Here is a 22,640-nt window from a genome sequence, read left to right on the forward strand (position 1 = left end):
TGTCACAGTGATCTCAACCTTTGATCAACAAAATCTAATAGGTTAATCTCTGAGTCCAAGTGAAGTATATTTGTGCGAGATATCATGACATTCTCCCGATATAGCTCCTCATGTTGACGTCACAAAATTGGAACAACAACAAAGATTTTTTACCGAATGTGTGATCCAGTAAAAAATCTTTTGATGGGTGCCGGATCAAATGTTTGAAAAAGAGAACATCTGCACGACTAAAGCTCTTGTCTTTATTTGCCAGGAACATTTTCATGTTACCGTGACCATGACCTTTGACCACCACAATCTAAGTAGATTACCTTTGAACTCAATTAAATGTTTGTGGACATGTTAAAGAGATTCTCTAAAGGTGTCACATTGGAGAGGTTCTGTGAAGTAACAGTGACCTTGACTCTCGTTGAATTGATTTCTTTTCAGCCAGGACCACTTTCGTCAAAATTCATTCGATTTCAATGATCGCAATAAGTTATATTTGGCGCTATGGCTCTGTTCTGGGACCTCCCTGCCACGTGCTTATGTGGAAAGCCAATTACTATTATGGATATCTTATTTATAATAGTACACAGTGTGTGTTCCTGCCTTTTAAATTTCATTTGATTTAGAATGAGTTCTGACATATCTAACCCATTTCAGAATCAGGAGGCAGAGTGAAAGAGAGAGGGACAGTATTTACTTTGTTTTCTCCAGCTGTATAAATGCATAAATGGTTAGAAAAGTAAACAAATGAAAAACAAGTAGTAAACCCTGTCAGGCTGTAAACACATTTCCAGTTCGCAGATAAAGACTGAATTTAGGATTGCATCAGATCTAATTTCAGCAAGGCCTTCCTGTCACTGCCTGTGAAGATGAACATTCATGAGCCTGTAGTCTAGTGGTGGTCGGCTGTAACTCAACACTGTAAGTGGGCTGTTCTATGATTTCAAAGTGACAAAACTCATTCAGGAACATTGAATTCCTCATCAAAATATATATATATAATTAGATGTGCTTTTTAACCCCATTTTAAGGAAATTCTGAATAAAAATTTAATAACACAACTGAGCTGCTTGTAACAGTCTCTGCAAAGAAAAACAGTCAAATTTGCTAAGAAAATCACGGCTGGGAGAAAAGGGTGAATAAAAAGAATTAAAGAAATTCCACATTAAGCACATCTTATAACTTTCAAATGATTTCAAATTCAAGGATCAACTGTTTGTCTTGTTGGGAGAAAAACATGTGTTCATAAGTACTATTCTCATGGCTTCAATATTACAAACATGGGTATTATTGCATCTGGAACTCAGGACTTTTGTCCCTTTTACAGCTTTAGATATTTTTGTAATCACAATGAAAGCAATAGGTGACGCCTGTTTTCCAACACAGTGACAGGAATACTCTCAACAGGTGCATCAATAATGTTAAACATGTTAAACAGTCCAATGTAAAATCAGATCCTTCTGTGAGGAGGAAAACTAAGAGGTCCTCTCAGGTGATAGTGGTACTCAGGACCCAGGAGGCCAGAACGATCTCTAGTGTGTTAGTGGATTCACATCTCGGGTTGCCCCTGATGTACGGGCGCTCTCTGGTGATGCTCCTGCTCTGCTGCTGGGACGTTTGGGAGTTGTTGTCCATTTTGTTCATCTGAAAGCTTTATGAGTCCATCGTCCTCTTCGGTCTTCACTTCATCTTGAGGTTGCTTGTTTTCTTGAGGCTGTAAACCCCCATGAGCCTCCTCTCTCTCCTCAGCTGCCACCTCGCTGCCGGAGTCCTGTGTGGTGGGAGGTGTGACGTAATGTTACTGCACTGATGAAACTAGGTACGGCTCAGTAATCTAAAGTATATTGCACACTTCAAATAAGACACAACCCCTACATATTAATTGGTGGTAACACAACACCTCCACTTACAAAACACAATTTGATTTATCAAAATATCAAAATGAAAATAAGAATAAAACATAACCCAGAATTTGACAAAACTCAAGGTCCACATAACATATTATTACCATATTTTATTTAAATTATTACGTTTATATTTTTATCATTTCTTTTCATTTGAAATGTGACAAGTGTCAAGAATAGACTTTCATGATAAAAATACAAAGTGTTTATCTCCTGATTAAATTGTAGGTTTGGTGGTGATGACATGTTGATGACAACAGTAACAAATTCACTACAATTCAATTCATCACAGATTCGACATCACTGTACAATCACACTGTAAGAACAGAATACCATATAATCCATGTTCTATTCTGGCTTTAAACTCTCTCTCTGTGTGTGTGTGTGTGTGTGTGTGTGTGTCGCGTGTGTGTGTGTGTGTGTGTGTGTGTGTGTGTGTGTGTGTGTGTGTGTGTGTGTGTGTGTGTGTGTGTGTGTGTGTGTGTGTGTGTGTGTGTGTTTGTGCATGCACAGTACCTTTGTGTGAGGTAATGGAGGAGAGAGCAGCTCTGAGGGGGCCAGTAGGCCGTCCTGGTTTAGATCCTGAGTCTGAAGTAAAAAGTCTACCATCGACACCACCTGGACTCAGAGAGAACACAAACAAATGCAGGTGAGATAAACACAGCCTTCGCATACAAGTAGATTTTTGACTTTTTGCAGTAATTCTATAAATAAATATTTCCACTCTTACTTAAAGTTACTAAGGTTTGTGCAGCATTGACTCTCATTCATTGTGGACAGCCTAACCATAACCTTAACTGTGACCTCAGAAATTAAGAGTTTCCTCATTAGGACAAGGCTTTGGTCCCCATGAGGTCTACTGGTCCTGAAAAGGTCCATGTGTATGCTGGAAAAGTAAAAAATTCAAAAATAAAATAAAATGAGTACACACTCACACACACACATACCTCATTCCTCCTCACAAACTCCTTGTCCTGTGCTCCTGGTGTATGATGGGAGTTGTAGTCTGAGAGGAGCTTCATCATCTCCAAGCCGTCCAACAACCCACTGCGGTCGAAGTCATACAGACGAAACAGGAAGAACACCTCTGACAGAGAGAAGAAGAAGAAGAGTGACATGTTAAAAAAAAACACACATTTGATTTACTGCTGCAGAGGATGAACAGCAAGAACATGTCAAACTATTTCCACACAAACACAGGTTTAGTGACGATAACAATTCAATTCAATTCAATTTTATTCGTATTGCATCAAATCATAATATACATCATCTCAAGGCACTTCGCATAGAATGTCAAGAATATAGTGTTGAACACAAACGTTCCAACAGAACCCCAGACAAAAGCTTAAATAATCTCTGGTCATCATTTCAAAAAAGATTCAAAAAGTCAAAGTCATAGAACTTAGCACAAAGAACATAGAACTTAACTCACACCAGCAGGTGGAGATATCTACCTTGTTCCCAGGAGCTGATTTCTGCTCCTCCCTGACCGTCAGACTCCTTCACACTGGATTGAATGAAACTCTGCAGCCACCTGTGGCAGACACAACCTTTTTCAATCCAACATTTTCAATCCAGCAGTAAAACACTGAGAGTCAAGAACTAAAACTGACGAGTCCCATTTTTTCAACAAGGATCAATTTGTGTTGCAACTCATAAACAGGCTTATCTCTACTTTAAGTACAGTCGGGTTCATGTATGACATTCAGTCACAAGAGGGCAGAACTTTAGGCTACTTCTTTTATTTTTAAGCTACATCTTGACTCATGACTCAACGTAGCTGGAAGAGGTGCCACCTCATCTAAAAGCACTGTGCAGGTTATTCCACATTTTACATAAACCAGATGACAGGACGACACTTTCTGAGCCCTTGAGTCGCTCTGCTATTATTTGTTTAATTATTCTTCAGTGTGAAGACAAGGTTATTTATAGAGCACATTTAAAAAACAAGGCATTTTAAAGTGTTCTACATAAGACATAAAACAGTGTGATGTATATATGTATATATATATATCTAAGACAAGGTTTGCAAGAAATACATGCGATGTCTCCTGTGTCATGATCCTTCTCCAGTTTAAGGTCTTCTGGATCTATTTGTGTTTCTGAACTTATACCTTGATGTTTTCCTTGTGTTTTTGATGTTTGTCACTGTTGTTTACAAGAGAAGAAATCCGAAGCTCAGATGATCGTGTTCAACAGCTCTGGATCATGTTAAGAGAATAAAACGGCTGTTCTGTCTCTTATATTTACGTGGGTCCATCCAGGTGCAACTATGATGTTGCGTCGCTTTAAATGTTGCTGCCGCAATAAAATTGTGGGGCTGTGTTTTTCTCCATTTCTTTCATTAAGGATCTTCCAGTGTTTCCTGTGTTTAAGGAAATAAGTTAGGAAGCATTAAAGCTCCTTTCCTTATCATTTAGAGAACTCAAACAAATCTTTTTATGGCGGCCGCTGAAACATTTCCAGGTCATTTCACTCAGGAAAACTGGAGTACCCGGAGAAACCCCTCACAGACGACCGCAACCAATAACGACATATGAGTCATGTACACAGGCATTAATGTTATCAGCCAGTGGAAATAATCTGTGTTTACATTCTCACCAGCACACTGTGGCACAAGGTGTTTACTTCTCTCGTTTTGTTCCATTACGGGTCAGCACACTCTGCTGCACAGTGACCGAGATGTGAAGGGAAAATATGTCTTATTTGCCACATGAAGCAGTGTTATTGCACATGTGATCTTATCGGTATATGGTGCAGGCCACATCATCAGCACAACACAGCAGCCAAAGTCCACAGAGTCACCAGACAGTAGCTTCTTCATCCACTATAACAGACTGAAAGACATGTTTGCATCACTCACCTGCGGTCCTCCTCCCCAGAGCCAAAGGGATTGGGTAGCCCTACGGAAGGCGGATGGGCATCTACTGATTCCTCTCTGTGAGATTAACAAATAAAAACTGTAATAAAACATGTGTCAAAAGCCTCTTCTTTTACTTTCATGCCATTTTATTACCTTCTCCAAAGAGGTTATATTATGTAAAAAACTAGGGAAGAATCCATAAGGTTTGGAGGAAGAGCCAGGAACTCTTTAACATTGTACATTGGACCTTTTTCAAGGTTTTGTTGATTTCTCAAAGAATAATTCATGGATCTTGAGGTATTCCATTTACTGCGTGCACTTTTAGTTCGCCATGTTCATTTAAAACTCTGCTAGAAATATCTAGTGTTACAAATTAAGGCCATTCTAATGTTGCATGCTATATTCTCATTGCGGAAATTCACTTAAAATTCTCAATAAAAATGTTCAGTATCAATCGTGGTAAAATGGCAAAAGCATTGACTGTTTTTACATGAAAACATATAGGGAGACAGAGAGAGTGACATTGGGTTGGCAGAGAGGTGGGTTTACCTCAATGTCCCTGGTTGACCTGGTGCAGCCAGACACAGGTGAAGGAGCAGGAACAGGACACACGGGACCAACGTGCCCAGGTGAGACTTCATGAACACACCTATGAGCACACAGCCATGTTATGACCTCACATCACCTCTGTACAGACCATGGTCGTGGCAAAGGTCCTCACACAGTGGGACTGATAATGGTAATCTTATCTGATGAATTTACCTGGAAGCAGTCGACACTTTTACCACAATATTAAAGAAGCAAAACTCAAATAGAACTGTTGTCTCTAGATATTTCCTGGTTGGATTAAACATGGATGGATAAACGTTCGGGACAGTGTTGCGGTTGAAGGGTGATGGTTGCATGATGCGTGTATAAAGTGGCTTAAATACAGCCTCATACTTCTATAAGCTAGAAGCTGTTTGTACATTTAGCTGTGTCAAATCTACATGTCACACCTGCTGCCTACACATACAAACACCAGTGTATGACCACAGCAGTGCTGCAGTCCTGCAGGCCAGTGGGACAGATGCTGAACCCTGTCCTCCATTATGGTTCCATCGACTCAAACCTCTGCATCTACTTATAGCATCAGCACATCCACAGTGTCAAGCAAGCAGCACGAGCACATGTTGTATGTGTGGATTCAAGTGCTGCTTTATCCCCACTGAAACACACAGAGTCACCAACTACAGCTCCCCCCTCCAGTGGAGCAGCAGCGATGCTAACATTGCAGCATCACTACACAGCCTCATTCACAAAGACGGTTCTTCTTCCTGCTTTGAATCAAAGCCACGAATTCAAACTGAAATGAATGAGTTCGAGTGTGAGATCTGCCTTGATTGAATTATTATTATCATATTATTATCATAGATTGGGATTTCTCACTCTAACGTGTTGGATCCAGTGTAGTAATAAGGAGCCTACCTGTCTGCATGGTGACTGTCTTTAGCTCAGGCATCTTTACGTCCACTGGTTCACATCTGGAGCAGCCTCCACCTCTGTCTCTGTCTCTGTCCCCGCACTGTCCCAACTCCCACCTCCCGGTCCTGCACTGCGCAACGTCCTGCACCCCCACCACCCTTTATGGCTGCCACGGAGACCGGACTGTGTTTTGGTCGATGACAGGTTCCACGTGGACGAGCTGCCGTGTCAGTGAGTTTGCGCAGGGAGCCTCCTTTGTGCTCCCGTCTCCGTGTTTTCCGCCGCGCCACGTCCACACCGACACACACACATTCCGGTGGAACGGGAGGAGCCTTCGCGGAACCTTATAACCTGTATAACTCAACTCATGTCCGCCTGAGGAAGCTTCAAACCAGCTGCACCACACACACACACACACGTCTCTTTAGTTGGGCCAGTTTTGGTGTCATCAAGATAAGAAAAGATAAGATAATACTTTATTAGTCCCACAATGGGGAATTTTGCAGTATTACAGCAGCAAAAGTCAAAAAATGCCTCAGCAAGTAATAAGTAACACTTAAAGGTCCAATGAAAGAGAATGTATTGGCAGAAATTGAATATAAAATAATCCTATGTTTTCACTAGTGTGTTTCATCTTGATTGTAAGAATAGTACACCCTAAAACCAAGTCGTAACCGTCAAACAAGCCTTTGAATTTGTGAGGAGCAGCAATGTCCTCACAATGATGGTATTGAACCACAATTGGTCCTCATAATACACATTATGTTGCAGTTCATTGATTTCACCATCATGTGAATCCTCCTCTGTCTCACAGCTGAACATCAAAGCCACACAGGCTCACCCACATGTCATTGTTCTGACATATAAACTCACGACCCCTGCCGGTGGAGGTGATTTACTGCAGTGGCTGGCCTCTAAAGAAATGTCAGCGCCATCTAGTGGGGGTTAAGATCTAAAACATGAGAGCTGTATTATCTCAGCTCAGGTAAAAATGACATTTTGGACTCAGCTAAACAATTCTGACTGAGTTAAAAAAGGAAGGCCGGATGATAAAATTATTTTTGCACTGATTAGATGTGGTTAATGATGAAACAGGAAGTATTTTTTAACTCCACTGTGCATTGTCTAATAAGCACCAACATTTTCACAAATTGAACATTTGTTTAGGAGGTAAGAAAAAAAAGGAAAATAATGATTTGTGATACAAAAAATTTTTTTTATTCAAAAGGTATCAAAGGAAAAATTCAAATAAGGATTAATTGGGGAATACCTGAAATATTGAATGATGAAATTCCTTCACTGCAAGGATATAGAAAATAAACTTTTGAACCATGTTGTGTATATCAAAGCTCCACCCAGGCTTTATATAAAATAACACTTGAAATGATTTATTAAGCAAAACATTCCTTGTTGTGAGTTTGCTTTAATGTCACAGTGGTCATAGATTCCTTTGATGTCTTAGACTGTTGCAAAGGTGAAAGATATATACGATCTGAAGATAAACAAGAGAGGGTTTTGACCTGAACAGAATCTATTAGTCTGTATGCAGTGGTAGTGATAGCGCCACCTACTGCCAAAAGGAGGTACGTTTTTATCCTCCCACGATCCACAAAACACACGCAACACCGAGCCGTGTCACCCGGTCCCTGTTGTTGTAGTTGGAACATTGTGTGGATGAAACTCCATTCTTTAAAGACTGGAGTTTAAAGTCAGTTGACTTTGTATTTTTCAGTTGACTTTGTATCAAGAAATGATGGTCGTCTGTGGCACTGTCTTGAAATACGATCAATACATTTTTAAATTCACAAGTGCCTTGAACTATTTATTAATTTACTACTATACTTATTTTGAAATGTATTTTTACAGATTTATCCTTTTCATTGCTTTTACTTCTTTGATCTCTTTACCTCTTTTGTCTTTTGTTCTGCTTTCTGAGTTTTATTCTGTGTTGTTTTAAATGTCTCTGTGCAGCACCTTGAATCAACCTGTGTATGAATAAACTATCTTCTAACTTTTTATATACAGTGATGACCGTAACACCTCTAGTAGACAAGCAGCAAAATTCAAGCGGCAGCACTGTTGTATCGTTGCCTAGCAACCACCCGGCCGCAGATGGACCAAACATGGAGGACAAAAGGCAGAGTGCAGGTAAGTTAAATATAACCTCTTTGTTATATACTACCTTGTTGAAAGTGTCACCTTTAGATGATAAAAGAGACCGTTTCAGTTCATCCTCTTCACAATATCACCTTTACAATGTACTTTAATTCTCTGTCAGAATCCACTGTGTCAGATGTTGACAAGAAGATCAGAGCTGCTTTTCAGGCGTTCGACTACGAGGCTAACAACACAGTGGATGTCCGGTGAGCTCCTCCTGCTGCCTGCACTCTGAGGTGGCCCACCAACCAGGCAACTGACCCATGGCCTACAGACCCTCATTCAGTCTCCCCTAAAGCCCCAGAGCCCATATGCAGCGAAGTCATAATTTTATTTACGTCCCCATTAGCCATTGTTATCTGGGGCCCCCAAACTTTTTTAGACGACATACAATTTATAAAACACATGATACCTTTTAGCTTTTCTTAATAAGAAAAAATTATATTTTCGCTGCTAGAAACCCATTTAAGTTCACTAGATCCGGCTTTTCTTTGGGATCTGCACATAAATATCAGTGACCTAAACATGTCAGATTTTTTTCATTAAGATCCATTATTCTCTGTGAAACTGGTGAAAATGTCAAAAAGTGCCCTATCTTGCAATGTTAAAAGAAAGTGACATAAATAATCGATACTACTACTACTACTACTACTACTACTGTTCAGTCGAGTTTGCAACGCAGGCTCTTACGTTAATTTGGATAGCCTCAGAGAGTGAATGAAGGTCTGTATTCAAAACAGATCCTGCTGGGTCTAAATACAGCAGTCAAATTATATTCCACATCGTCTACACCATGTGTTGGGTTTTGAACCTCAGGATAAGGACACTGTGTATTTTAAAAAGAGTAAATTACAGAGTGAACCCAGTAAATGTATAGTTCATGTGGGAAGCTACTCCCATCGTGCCCTGTTCATACCTCCGTGTTCCTCCCAGCTGATTTTTGGTTTGGTGGAAATTAACAGAAAACACCACTTGCAAACTTTTTGAATGAAGTTAGAAATCAGCTCATATTGACAGTGACTAAGGTGACAAGACTCATTAGTGGACACTGGGCTCGGTAATGGCTAAATTAACCAAAAAAATACATCAGTACTACGACATTTGTCAGCAAAAGTCTTTAAATGTATTGATATTGTGTGATTTAAGATGATTTACTCGTTTTATCTTTTTGTTTTTAGGGAGCTTGGCACCATCATCTATGCCCTGGGTTGCTTTCCCTCTCAGAAAGACCTACATGACTTTATAGCTGAGGTCAGAAAAGTCTTCACTAATGTGTTAGTCATATTTCGAATGAAAGGAAAAAGTCAAATCAATTATCTGAGACTTTCCTCAGGTTCTAACATCTCATAATTTTGATCACGTTACGGTATCTAATTTACCTACTACTGAAATATAATTATACACATGACATACCTCTGCCAAGGCCCAACACTCCCCTTAACTTCAACCAAGCCTCATAGCTAAGGCCACAGCACATTGTCTCAGGTACACATTGTTGTAGCTCTAGTTTGTAGCCATATTTTTTACCATACAGCTTCTTTAAAAAGCCTACACCCCTGTAAAACCACATTTAAATCTGCTAGATCCCGATTTTGAATTGGATCAGCAAGAAATTTCACAGACTCATGGATATCAGTCCCCTAAATATGCCTGATTGTCTTATCAAAATCTATGTATTATTCCTTGGGAAACCAGTGAAAATATCAATTCATGTGTCCTATCTGCAATGTTAAATAAAAGTGAAAAAGAAAATTCCTGGATCTGCCCCTTTGCCCAGATCTGTGCCAAACTTTAACAGCCTCTTTCTTTGGCCAATGTCCCATCCTCCCACCAAGTTTCATGGAAATCTGTTCGGCAGTTTTCGCATAATCCTGCCGACAAACAGACAAACAAAAACATAACCTTGGCAGAGGTAATAATGAGCTTACTGATATTGTAGTGGCGCTGTCACATTGAAAAGCCATCAATCTTTTTTTATAGTTAATTTTCTCCATTGCAAATGAAGAATTGTTATCAGTGTGAGTTTCTTTAAAAACAAATATGTAACACATGGAAGATGATGTTATAAGCAACCATTATTGTCCAAGATCCAAACCCCAGAAGTGTTGCCCTGTTCAACCAGGTGGAAGAGGATCACACAGGACACATCCATCTGGACAAGTTTCTCCCAATCATGACCAACGTGCTGCTGGAGAAGAAGTAAGAGCTGTTGTCTCCAGGCACTGATGCCAGTTGTTTATGTTCTGTACGTCTATGAAGTGAAGCAGGTGCTGGTGTTAAAACATGTGTTGAGCAGTATGTGTTTTTCTACTGGATGTTACTGAGGGAGCAAATGAACAACCTGTCAGTGTTGAGTTTTTCAGATTGTTTTTGTTTTCAACATGATCTGAGCCTTTTTCTCTTTAATGTTTCCTTTATAAGCTTTTAAGTTCACAGTACTTCCTTATCACAGAAGATACAAACTCTGTGTGTGTGTGTGTGTGTGTGTGTTAGGTTCCCTCCCATTCCCGAGGATCTTCTGCTTCAGGCCTTTAAGGTGGGACTAGCTGCTGTTGTGCGTATTATCCAGCGTCGACAGAGCGAATCTAACATAACATGTGATTTACTGAACACTCACTCTGTGTTTCCAGGTTCTGGACAAAGACAACAAAGGATACCTGGAGCCTGAGGAGATGACAAAGTACATGACACAGGAAGGTAAAGTGGAGGCTGTTGTTTTTTTTACTTATCTTCTAGATATGTCTTTGTGTGTCTATTATTCCCCTGAAAACAACTAACAATCATGTCTGTGTTGTTTTTGTTGATGCATGTCTTTCAACCAGGTGAGCCCTTCACTCAGGAGGAGATGGAAGAGATGCTGACGGCTCTCGCTGACACGGAGAAGAACCACATCTATTACACAGATGTTATGAGCCAGCTGACCATCGACCCTGACATGTAAACAGTGTGGGTGTAACTATAAAACAAATATCCCAAAGACACAAGTTTGTTCTCATGTCTGCATGTCTTAAAAAGGTGGGCTAGTAGTTAATTAATTGATCCTGATGAAATAAATCAGGCATGTTTAGGAGACTGATAATTCTTGGCCTTGGTGGACAAATGTGCTCCACTGAGTGTCATTTTAGTTTCTTAAAAAAATATTTAAGACCAATTAAAGGTTGCCAGTCTGGAATTGCATTATTCTTCATTCCTGCAAATGCTGTACAGAATGCATGCAGCATTAGTCTGTCTGCAGTATTAGACCAAACCCTCCTCTGGCTCCAGTGTAGAAGCTTGTTGATATAAAACCTCAATGTTATCAGGAATCTGGTGTCAGACAGTCACAGATCATAAAGGAAATAGGTGTATAGAGCCCAGTGGTGGTATGAGAAACAGGAAGTTCATCTCACAGTGTTCAGTATGAGCAGCCAGTGGACAAATGGTTAAAGCAGGAATTTGTAGCACACTGAAGACATAACTGACATGAAGAGACACCAATTTAAAAATGTTTTCGAGCAAAGAGAAAGGAAACAATCCCTGTCATGGTGAATTATGATGTAGTGACACAGAAGCCATGTTGTGAAAATCTGATCGTCCTCATCACATGGATCTACTGGAGACTGAGTTCAGTAGACTGCAACTTAATGAAGAAACACTCTGGGCCTCACTTGGCCACAGTATGGGCTTAAAATGTTTTGTCTGTAACCATGATGGAAGAAAGTTTTCAATAAATGACCCCAAGAATAAAAATAAATGAATAAATCAAAAAAACAAAGCAATGGCTGCTTCATCAGCATAACATTTTATCTCTGGTGATTTTGCAATGAATCATAAACATGCATGACACATTGAACACAGCTTTGGAACATGAGCGACATGAGTTCTTGGAGAGATTAGAGTAAGTATGATATAGTAGCAAACACAAACATTCTCTATAGAAGCATGAATTCATGCTGAGGTCTCATCCAAATATTAATGGAGGAATCTCTAGATTTTGTGCCCATTTCACAGTAAAAACACGACCCACTACCCTCAGCTTCCAATCAGACATGAGAAAATAGAACACGACCCTTCAGTAATAGAAAAGGTCTGTATTAAACGTTCCCTTTTCACTCACCAAGACAGAAAGTGGCTCATTTGTCTTCAGCATCCTCAAACAACAGCATCAAATCAGTACAGTCTTAAAACACACTTAAACATTTAAAAGGAATTCCTTTACTATCAGACTTTTCTCTTGACCTCACACGTTGCATTGTAACATGAATAAATGTGTTTCTCACTGAAAGGGAGTTTAACAAACAAGTTTTAGGAAACAGTAAAAAAAAAACAAATCACAAAAAAAAACAACTTGTGAAACAAACTTGAGTATGAATGGAGTAACTGAAGCTTGGTCTGTGGGGGAATGTTCGATTTGGATAAAAATAATAATTTGCATCATTCCCAGTCAAATCCAGTTGCTTCTGTAAATACAGTTTCAAAGAAAAGTGATTCAGATTCTGAAAAGAGAAAAAGGGGAGTGTGATGATGGTGTTGGTCTTGCAGAAAATCTAAAACTAGCAGTGAGATTGTGTTCCATGATATCAAGCCATATCATGTGAAAGTGTGAAAACTGTCCGCCAATAACTTCCCCTTTACAGCAGCGTTGACTGGGGCAGTACACACTTGTTATTTGGTCCTGAAAACATTAACAAACACAAGACGAAATGCTACACATGATAGAAAAATTATAAAGAAACAAGGGAAACGACACGAAGAGGAAGAAACAGCATGGAGGTAGAGAAGAAATTTGTGACATCATACCCAGCTACCTACAGTGGTCTCTTAACTTAATTTTTGCATTATTGCACTGCCACTGACACAGAGGAATGATAATCCTACAACAAGTCAAACTCACCCAAAGCAGTTTGCACATTTTTCACATTAATGTATACTGGGAAGAACAGGAGGTGATGACCTCACCAGCTTTCTACTTTTAAAGACAGGAAAGGGAGGAGGCAGGACAGAATCTTGTCGTTAAAACGGATCAGATGTTGTTAACTTCTCAGCTTTAGACAAGCTCTTCTTTAACTGCACTTGCTGCAGGGCAGGTGAGATCAAAGGCTTGTTAATTGGTTGGACCCTTCCACTTTAAGTACGTGACAACACCTAATAAACATGCAGCCAAGAAACCAAAGATTCAGCTTTTGGATATGTCTACTGCATAGTAGAGTCACATGTTTGAAAGCACAAAGAGTTTCTTAGAACAGAAGTGAAGCAGCCCTGCAGTCTTCTGCTCTGTAAACACAGCAGATATGATGCATTTAATGTCTTGACACGTAATTCAAAAATGCCTCGAGCTACCTAGTGCGGCTCTATGAAAGTATCTGTATGACTTTATGCAAACCTCATCCCTCTTTCTGTCATCCTGACTGAAGGCCTCAGAGAAATAGAATATGCTTATTAAAATCACTAGAGTCAGATGATGGTTTAGAATGATGGTGGGTGTGTGACAAAACAGGGCAGTGTCTGCTCATTCTAAAAATCAAATAAACTGGATACCTGAGGGCTTTGCACTAGAAATACATACTATACAGTATGTATCAATCTGAATCAAAGTATACACACCCTTACCCCGTTAACAAAACTGTAATTTTTTTCTGTAGCTCCAACAAAACAAATCAACAGTGAGCTAATTAATTTAAAACATGGTGGTTTAACCTGATTAATAACAACTGTACCCCATCATTTAACTCCTAAGAGTGATATTCCGTTTCCCTAATGATCCACCTGGGCCATGAGCTGATAGTGTGATAGCATTAGCCTGGTACCTTTCACAATCAGCACCTGTGTTTGCCAAGACTATTTTGCATCATACCTAGACCAAGTTTCCAGAGTCACGTTGTTGCAAACAAATATCAGCATTATTCACACAGATAGACAATTAGTGTCTGTGTTTAGATCTGCAGCACAAGGCCAGCAGCTGAGACGTTGTCCCCTCCACCTGCAGTTTGGTAAACCTCAGTGCACACCAGCACGGGCGCCACGCAGATCTCATAATCCTCCTCATCCCAGCAGCTGACAGGCCTGGTCTCCTGCAGAGGGATACGCTGGCTGCCTTCTCGTCGGCTGACAGAGAACGAGTCATCCATGATGAGCCTTGCCTTGCCGGGGTCAATGTCATCCGAGCCACAGACATGGCGGTTAGCAGTGAGAGACGCCTTGGCCGTGGCTGACATGGTGTTCTTCCACTGAGAGCCATGGGTCACGATCATGGCCTGAAAGGCCAGCGTGTGGACGTGGAGCCGGGTCAGAGACTTACCGCTGGCTTCTGCACCGTTTGTGTCACTTTCTGCATCAGCATCATTTGCATCCTTGTGGCGCTGGTTCAGAATGCGATAGACCTCCCTCATCTGGTCGAGGACAGTAGCCACACGAGGGTTTGGGTCTGACAACACGGTGATGTTGGAGCCTTTCAGCAGGCTGAGCAGGTTGGGAAGCTCCTGCTCATTCATCCCCATTGAGTCTGCCTGCAGAAACAGTGTGATAAATATCCCTTGATATTCCTTTATTGTAATAAAATAGTAAAATAGCACCAGCCGTATTCCTTTAATTAGTAATCAAGAGATCTGAATATGGGTGAATCTTATTATTAGGGATGTCACCATACCAAAAATGTAGTAGTCGATACTGATACCATGACATTTCCACGATTCCCAATTTGTAACCACGACAAAAAACAAAACAATAAATCCCATTTACTTCAATACACACTCCTTTATAAAAAATATTTGAACATACAAAAAACCACAGTGGCCATGAAGCCTTCAAGTTATAAATAAAAAGAAAAGACTATTAACACTATAAAACAGAACAGTGGCATGTAGGTCGATTTCAGGTGTAGCTCAATGACTGTGAGCTACACCCGTCATTGAGCAGGTGATTGTGCTCCTCTGCTCCCCTCCAATCCCCCACACGCACTGTGGCGTTTGTTTTGTTTCTAACAAATACTCATTAAGATGCAAATATAAGACGGATGTAAAATTTAAATAAAACTAAGCAAATACAGGAAGGCAAACAGTTTCTATTGACTGTTTTGATCACAAGTTTATTTAACAAATTTAACTAAGTAAACCTGATAAAAAAAAATCCTGATAGTGGTATTCACCTGTGTCTTTGTATAATCAATCTGAGAAATATGTGAAAATAAATGTGATGATTAATGTAATTGTTCAGTCATACATACATGGGGAATGACGTACTGAAGCAGGTCGGTCATTATACTCTCTTCAACAAAACTGGCCATCTCAAAATGGATGCCGATCTGAGGAGACGAGGAGGACAGCAGGACGGCCAGGCGGGAGAGGAGAGCTTCACGCTCACCTGGAATGATGAAAGAAAAAAGACAGAAGATAAGATTTGAAAGAGAAAGGAGAGGATGTGAGATATCAGAGGCAAGGATGTCAAAGAAAATGAAAAGTAGACAAATAAAAGGAAAAGAAAAAAGGGTGATGTGAGGAAAGATGAGGAATCAGCAAAGGCCAACTCTCCTCTGCAGATGATTCGATAGGGAGCTATGCTAATCTCAGTCAAACTCTCTTATTTGCATACAATTCCCAAATACATACATATTTACATGTGTGTTTAAATATACAATACATACACAACCTTTATATAAACTCAGAATAGACGAGTACCCATAAGGAGAACCCATCACTCATTGCTGTGCCATGGTTTGACTTGGATTCACTTTCATCCCCACATCTTCCCAGCAAACACGTGCAAGAAAAATTGAGATACTACGAGTGATCATATCTCATTTCCCTATACGAAACAAAGCACCAGACTCTAATATTACATTTTCCAAATTTGCTTCAAATTAAGGTTGTCAACAATCTCCTCTGACCTGACTGGAAGGGGAAGTTATCCATCATTTGCAGCCCGCCCACCACCACCAGATCTGGTTGGAAGTCTTCAAGTTTCTCAGCAAACTCCTCCATGGAGGCCAGGTAGGGATTGTGGTCATCACTGTGGATGATATATCTACAGAAACACATGCACGGTCAAACACGAATGAATACATACAGTAAATACACAGCTCATAGTGCAACATGGTGAAAAATGTCAAATATAACCTAGGGCTGCATTATATTACGAAAACATACGATATCCAATAACGTTAATTGTTGCGATGACGATTTGACTTGCAATAAATAACCAAATGCTTAAGAATACAGTGTTTAAGTCTTTCTGCTTTGGTTTCAGGATAACAAAGACACCATACAGTGAGTAGCGAGTCAGAGACGTTAGCTTAGTCTTAGAGAGAGAGACAGAGAAAAGAAAAGAGCAGCAGAGTCACTGTGTGCCGTTACCTTTTCCTCAGGTTCTGGAACTATAATAAAGAAGCCACACAATTTTATATAGTAATCAACCACTTATAGACATTAATTTGTCCAGGGCACAAACGTTATCACTAGCTGTTTCCACTGTACTAGAATGTTCTCGGAAGGCGGTACGTAATTTGAAGTAGGCGACTCGCAATTCTCCATCCAAGAAAAACCTGTCAATAATCTGAATATCTTTAATGTATTATCCAGGGCAATAGGGCTCCATCTGATTGGCCAAATATATTCACATGCAGAGCGAGAATGCCTGGCACATGGAACACCATTTATCGCAGTTCAAGCAGTCATTCGCAATACATATGTCGCGCAAGAAGAGATCGCGACAACAGTAAATTTTTGATATATTGTGAAGCCCTAATATAAGCACTCAGATACACACTGTTTGCCATATATGAATCATCAAGATCCCTCAACAGCCAACAAATGCTCATCATACCTGTTGGCTCTTCGGGAGGTGTAGTTTCCCCATTTCGCTCCAGATGGATACTCAAGGATCAGGTGAATGTCCGGCTCTTCAACAATGTTGCCTGCCACTGCAAAGACAGGGGAAAGTGTGGTCATGACAGTGGAGAGGACAGGAGTGGGAAATAGAAGGTAAAGAGGGCAGAAGAAGAAAAGGGGAAATTCATTGATACAGGAAAATGATTGTAGGAAATAAATGTGAGGAGACGGATATTTGCTGCAAGGTAGAAAAGGGTCTGCCAGTGTGCATTTTTTTGTTTACCTGTGATGTGCTGGGACAGGACATCTGTAAAGTCCGGGCTGAAGCTTCCCCCTAGCAACACATCGCATCCCTCAGTTGCCATGCGACCAGCCATCACCGGAGCATTGCCACCAACTGCCCATCTGTTCCCAGGTAGGTCACGGGACGCCTCAACCAGCTCATTAAAGAGAGTGTCGTTAAGCATAAAACGCCTGCAACACAAAGATATTAAAAACTCAGTGAAACAAAATCAAAACTGAGAGACCAGAACCTGAAATCAGCAACTTTTCCTTTTATTTTTTAAACAAGACTTAAGTCTGCGATTATAGCAACATTTTGTCTTATAGCAACAAGACAGACTTGTTTTATGCCATGAAGATACATTGAAAGCAGAAGATACTGACATGTCTGAGCTTGAAGGCAAAATTCATCAAAGATAAACAAAGGATCAGAGAAACGAAAGAGGCAGAACTTCATTTTTTAGGACAGAAAGAAAGAAATGCATGTTTGTTCACAAAGAAGAGATGCAAGAAAAAGACGACAGATTTGTGGGGTAGGTAGAGGGAAGGAAAAGTTGTTTGGAAAGCCAAATTATAATGAGTCAAGTTAGTAATAAATATAAAGACAACACAAACACTAAGATACGAACTGTGTGACAGATGCTATGAGACTCCTGGAAGGCAATTTGAACATTGGCACCTTCTGAAAGCTGAAATATTGTTGACTTGACACAGAGACTAAAAGTGTTGTGTTATGTGCATGAACTCAGTAATTGTGAATCACACATGAGACTGTTCTAGAAACAGTGTATACTGTATGCTACTTTAAGAGATTAGACTAACTAGTCACAGTGTAACACCCTGAAGATTCAGGCAATTTCGTTATTAAGTGCATTAAAAATACATCTCAGACTGTCTACAAGTTTGATCAACATCAGTATTTATAATCCTTAGCTCCCAAGACAACATTAAAGAAAGGGACCAGAGAAATAACTTAAGACTGAGAAAGACCTGGTTTCCGTGGCTAATAAAGATTTTTTAATTAAATTATTCACTCTCATTCTCACAAACATTCCCTTGCCCATTCTGTCCATGATGCTTGTGTAAGGCCTGTTGCCTTTAGGCTTCAGTTCAGACAATGAACAAGGGCTCACAAGCGTCAGAACAGGAACAACAGTGACATAAAAGAGGGGAAAGGAGTTGAACTACATAATAATAAGAAAGACTGCCACTGACTGATTAACAATAATGACGCAAAACAGACCAGCATGAAACACACACAAAGAGGATTGAAAACTCATTACTTTTGCTTGGCCAAACTACTTTGTATGGAAAATAGATAGAAAAATTAAAAGATGGTGGAATAAAGATTGTTGGATTGTGAGTGTGCAGCTACAAGCTGCATATAAACAGGAAAACTCAGCAAACGAGTTCTAGCACAGAGAAAACTAAAGTATTCAAATATTTGTTTGAGCACATGCACTATTTATGCTAGCTCTTATGAAAACAAGCACCACTTACTCTGCAGCTGCTCCAGGTGCAAAGAAGTAGGCAAAGCTCTCAGCCAACTGTTCTGTGCTTTCTATGTAGTCATGATGCAGGGGATGGTCTGTGAGAGGGAGGCTGATCTTATTAAGCAATGTCACCCCATCTACTATCAGGTCAACACAACCTCCAAAACCTGTGGACGAAGAGCAGAGAGAAAAACACCATTAGATAAATAAAATAAAAACATGTAAGTTTACGACCAAACGTCTTTGGCCAACATGAGGGAAAAGATAAGGAGACGGACCGAAGGGACGGCAGGAAAACTGTAAAGGAAAATGGACGAAATGTCGCATCCCCAAAATTAAATTCAAAGTGTCTTGATTGCCACCTGATGGCTCGTTGTAGTATAGGTCATAAACCTTGCCTCCCCCGTGTTAGTAGATGGGACATGGGTCAAACAAAAAGTCGAAGTACATGTTAAATAAATGTTTCCTAAAGATGGTTTCTGTCATTTTAGGTAGTTCTTATTACATTAGTGTGTCTTCAAGTATTCATCTATCCTATAAGTTTAGTTTGAATTAGTTATTGATGCAATAAAGACGGTGAAACGTCATGACTGACAGCTGAGACTGACTCGTGATTGGTCAACCCTGGTTATTAATGGTACCTCAATACCGAGGCTCCATCCCCTGGTCGTTACTGCGCAGACTCTCGCTCCAAATAACGTCACCAGTGCAAGATGGCAGAGTTTCTGATATATTTTGGCTCAATTTTTGGAGAGACATGTCGTTCATCTTTTTTTATACGTATATTGTACATGTTCAGTTATTTCTTTATCAAAAGCGCTTCACAATTAAAACCTCCTAGAAGTAACAAAAAACAAATTCTTTGGGGAAACACAGAGCAATGACAATGTCGGTAAACTGAGCAGAGAGAGATCATGCAGCAGCAATGATATTTGTCTGCTGGTCAAATATCAGTTGTTGGTTCAGTCTCATCAATACATAACTTGAACTACAAACATTTTCTCTCAACTGTAAACAAAGGCCAAAATAAGGTTAAACCCCCCGATAGCCCACCTGCGTAAGCAACCTGCTAGAGAAGCCAGGAGGCAAAAGAATGGGGTAGACATTTTGACTTAAAGGGGACATAGCATGCAAATTCCACTTTGTTAGTGCTTCTACACGTTAATGTGGGTATCTGGCATGTCTACCAACCCAAAAACTCTGGGGAAAAAACACTCGCGCGTTTTGTTATAGTTCCTCTAAGTCAGAAACGTCATGCTTGAGCGACTCGATTGCGCTTCCTGGGTTTTGTGTCGTAACAAGGAACTGGAAGTCTCCCTACATGGTCTTGGCTCACCCCCCACCTCATCCCCCCCTGTCCCCCCACACTCGCTACGCCGGGTTTACACCGGAGGCAGCGAGGCTGCGAGGCAGGCCACGGCGTTCCCAAGCACGCAGCCGGGCTGTTCACCCGGGACGAGCATTTCTCCGCTGGTCAGCCCGCGATTCACTCACATGTGGCATTTGTCTGGATCGTTGGGACTGGGAGGCTGCAGCAGCTGCTCGGGCGCGACCGCTCTCCCGTCAGTGAGCTGGAATTTGTGTCAGCGCCACACAGCCAACAGTGTGGAAGACTTCCGCAGTGTTCAGCGCTACTGTAACCCCGAACCCCGACATTCAACGGGTACAACAACAAGCGGAGAAAGCAGAATCGCGGGCTGACCTTATATATACAGTCTATGGGGCTGACCAGCGCGGAGAAATGCTCGTCCCGTGTGAACAGCCAGGCGGCTGCGCGCTTGAGAACGGCGCTGCGCTGCCTCGCAGCGGTCTTCCACACTGCCAGCTGTGTGGAAGACTTCTGCAGTGTTCAGCTCTACTGTACGCCGGGTTACAGTAGTTACGCCGGGTTACAGTAGTTACGCCGGGTTACACCGGACGCGGTGTGATGCATTTTGTTGTGCTTTTTGTTGTGCTTTTTGTTGAATGTCAACAAGCCTGTACTTAGTCCTTTACTAAATTCACAACAAGACACATCTAATAGCACTACAGGAGGATTTGTTAAAAAAATTGTTATGTAGTGTGACTGGGCTGACATGGTGTTGTTATATCGGAAACTATACTACTACTAGTAACAGGTCTGACTGCATAGTGGAGCCAGTTGTTGAACAGAGTAAAGGTTGGACAGATACGCTGATCACTTCTGTGGTGTCACTGTATCATGGTTCAAAGGACGAGATTTTGGGATAAGATCATGACAGAGGAGACACAGATCGATCACTAATTACCATGTTTACTGAAGCCGGTCTGAGGTAGGTTGTAATATTCAGGTGAGGAATCCCACCCCCTTAAAAGTACTTAATGCGCATTGTTAACAGAGGAGGAAGGGGCTCAGCATTTGCCAATCATATTCACTTATGGCACCAACTACAGTTTTGCCGGGAATTTGAATAAGATGTAGATTACATAGATTGTATATAAAGATGGATGATGCATCTCCTCTATCCAGAAATTATGCTTCAATATCCCACAACTAGGGAAACATCTATGCCAATGACATAAGGAAGACACTAGTTCAAATGGTTCTCACACATTCATGGTACACGTGTTGTCACCATATTTGTCTTTGCACTCGTCAGTTTAAGCTCAAATAGCTTCAGGATGTTTCCTCTGAAACAAATGTTCGCCAAGTTGATCAAACAACATGATGACTGTGCAGATCATTCACAGTCACACCTCTGCAACCTCATCCTCCTCTTCACCATTAAATTACTCTTCACTGTCTTAGGTCTAGATTTAACATAGTAAACTTGGTTTAAATCTCCTTCCTAATGTATTGTGCCCCAATAACACCGATTATGTAGCTAATTTAGTTACTGTCAGTTCACATAGAATAAAAAATAAAGGTTTCGTTGCATTTAAATGACTCGAGAAAGCCCTCAACACCATTAGCTTAACTGCATGTTACAACGAGCAGGGACAACTCTGTTAACTGCGTTTGTTGTTATTTTGTCAATTAACATCCCCATAACTTCATCTGCAGCTCGTATGGATGCTTCTTTCATTTCGGGACAGCTCGATAACAAAAACACAGAGTCACCATGACTGTCTCCAGCCAGGCTATGCTAGCTAACGTTAGCTAGCTCCCAACACTCACCGACAGCCACTCTCGGTCTGGCGACGTCGTTCATGCCGACTTTCTGTTCCGCCCGCAGCAGGGACGACAGCACCGTGTCCAGCCGGTCTTCCAACACATCACTCTGGGGTGAACGGAACCAGATAGCCAGGAGAACCATCAGCAAGGACACCACAGGCCCGTATTTCACCCACGACACCCGGCTTCCTGCCTCCATCGCTGGCTGCCGGTCGCTCAGTCTGACTTGAACCAGCTCCGTCCACCAGTACAGAGCCAGGCAGTGCGGTGGGGGCTTGTTTTGAGAACCGGAGTGTCCCAAAGCTGGACGGATACTTAACTGAATCTAGGATATTAGTGATGAATAAAAACACAACCGCACAGTCTCTGTGAACCACAGGGCCGTCTAACAACCACTGTCCACATCTGTTCACAAGTCAGCGTCTTTCCCGAGTGTTTCTAAACTGTACACCACTGTCCAGGTTGGTGATGGGCGGACGCTGGTGAGCGAAACAAGCGGATGTTGTACTCTACTACCAAGGGGCGTGTTTGTTTTGATGACAACAAAGCGGAAGA

General features: G+C 41.0%; 3 protein-coding genes across 3 annotated transcripts; 1 reads left to right on the plus strand and 2 right to left on the minus strand.

Annotated features, from left to right (window-relative positions):
* Positions 1-222: 222 nt before the first annotated feature.
* Positions 223-6,529, minus strand: cgref1 (cell growth regulator with EF-hand domain 1). The gene is made up of 7 exons (XM_035163622.1): positions 6,223-6,529; positions 5,305-5,404; positions 4,756-4,830; positions 3,347-3,426; positions 2,840-2,979; positions 2,409-2,510; positions 223-1,759 (listed from the first exon to the last, which is right to left on the minus strand). Exons 1-7 carry the CDS (start codon positions 6,254-6,256, stop codon positions 1,538-1,540), a joined length of 753 nt encoding a protein of 250 aa, XP_035019513.1. The 5' UTR covers positions 6,257-6,529; the 3' UTR covers positions 223-1,537.
* Positions 6,530-7,832: 1,303 nt separating this feature from the next.
* On the plus strand, positions 7,833-11,360 carry efcab2 (EF-hand calcium binding domain 2). Its single transcript, XM_035160599.1, has 8 exons — positions 7,833-7,927; positions 8,245-8,367; positions 8,498-8,582; positions 9,555-9,627; positions 10,499-10,575; positions 10,870-10,912; positions 11,007-11,073; positions 11,199-11,360. Coding segments are annotated over exons 1-8 (588 nt in total). The 5' UTR covers positions 7,833-7,926; the 3' UTR covers positions 11,318-11,360.
* A 774-nt stretch (positions 11,361-12,134) lies between these two features.
* adpgk2 (ADP-dependent glucokinase 2) lies at positions 12,135-22,542 on the minus strand. Its single transcript, XM_035160588.2, has 7 exons — positions 22,089-22,542; positions 18,960-19,119; positions 17,461-17,651; positions 17,173-17,269; positions 16,238-16,374; positions 15,578-15,714; positions 12,135-14,861 (listed from the first exon to the last, which is right to left on the minus strand). Exons 1-7 carry the CDS (start codon positions 22,282-22,284, stop codon positions 14,289-14,291), a joined length of 1,491 nt encoding a protein of 496 aa, XP_035016479.1. The 5' UTR covers positions 22,285-22,542; the 3' UTR covers positions 12,135-14,288.
* Between the last annotated feature and the right edge of the window lie 98 nt (positions 22,543-22,640).

This window comes from Hippoglossus stenolepis, chromosome 1, assembly GCF_022539355.2.
Source record: "Hippoglossus stenolepis isolate QCI-W04-F060 chromosome 1, HSTE1.2, whole genome shotgun sequence".
Classification (NCBI taxonomy): Eukaryota; Metazoa; Chordata; class Actinopteri; order Pleuronectiformes; family Pleuronectidae; genus Hippoglossus; species Hippoglossus stenolepis.

Bases quoted from the DNA above. Each gene is read 5' to 3' on its own strand.
- cgref1 (XM_035163622.1), bottom strand. From the start codon at position 6,256: ATGCCTGAGCTAAAGACAGTCACCATGCAGACAG. The intron at 5,405-6,222 runs GTAGGCTCCTTA...GTGTGCTCATAG, and splicing joins GACAGTCACCATGCAGACAG to GTGTGTTCATGAAGTCTCAC. The intron at 2,511-2,839 runs GTATGTGTGTGT...CTCTGAGTCCAG, and splicing joins AGTTTGTGAGGAGGAATGAG to GTGGTGTCGATGGTAGACTT.
- efcab2 (XM_035160599.1), top strand. The intron at 9,628-10,498 runs GTCAGAAAAGTC...CTGTTCAACCAG, and splicing joins TACATGACTTTATAGCTGAG to GTGGAAGAGGATCACACAGG. The intron at 10,576-10,869 runs GTAAGAGCTGTT...TGTGTGTGTTAG, and splicing joins AACGTGCTGCTGGAGAAGAA to GTTCCCTCCCATTCCCGAGG.
- adpgk2 (XM_035160588.2), bottom strand. From the start codon at position 22,284: ATGGAGGCAGGAAGCCGGGTGTCGTGGGTGAAATACGGGCCTGTGGTG. The intron at 17,652-18,959 runs GTAAGTGGTGCT...TTTGTGTTGCAG, and splicing joins GCACCTGGAGCAGCTGCAGA to GCGTTTTATGCTTAACGACA. The intron at 17,270-17,460 runs GTAAACAAAAAA...CTGTCTTTGCAG, and splicing joins CCTGTCCCAGCACATCACAG to TGGCAGGCAACATTGTTGAA.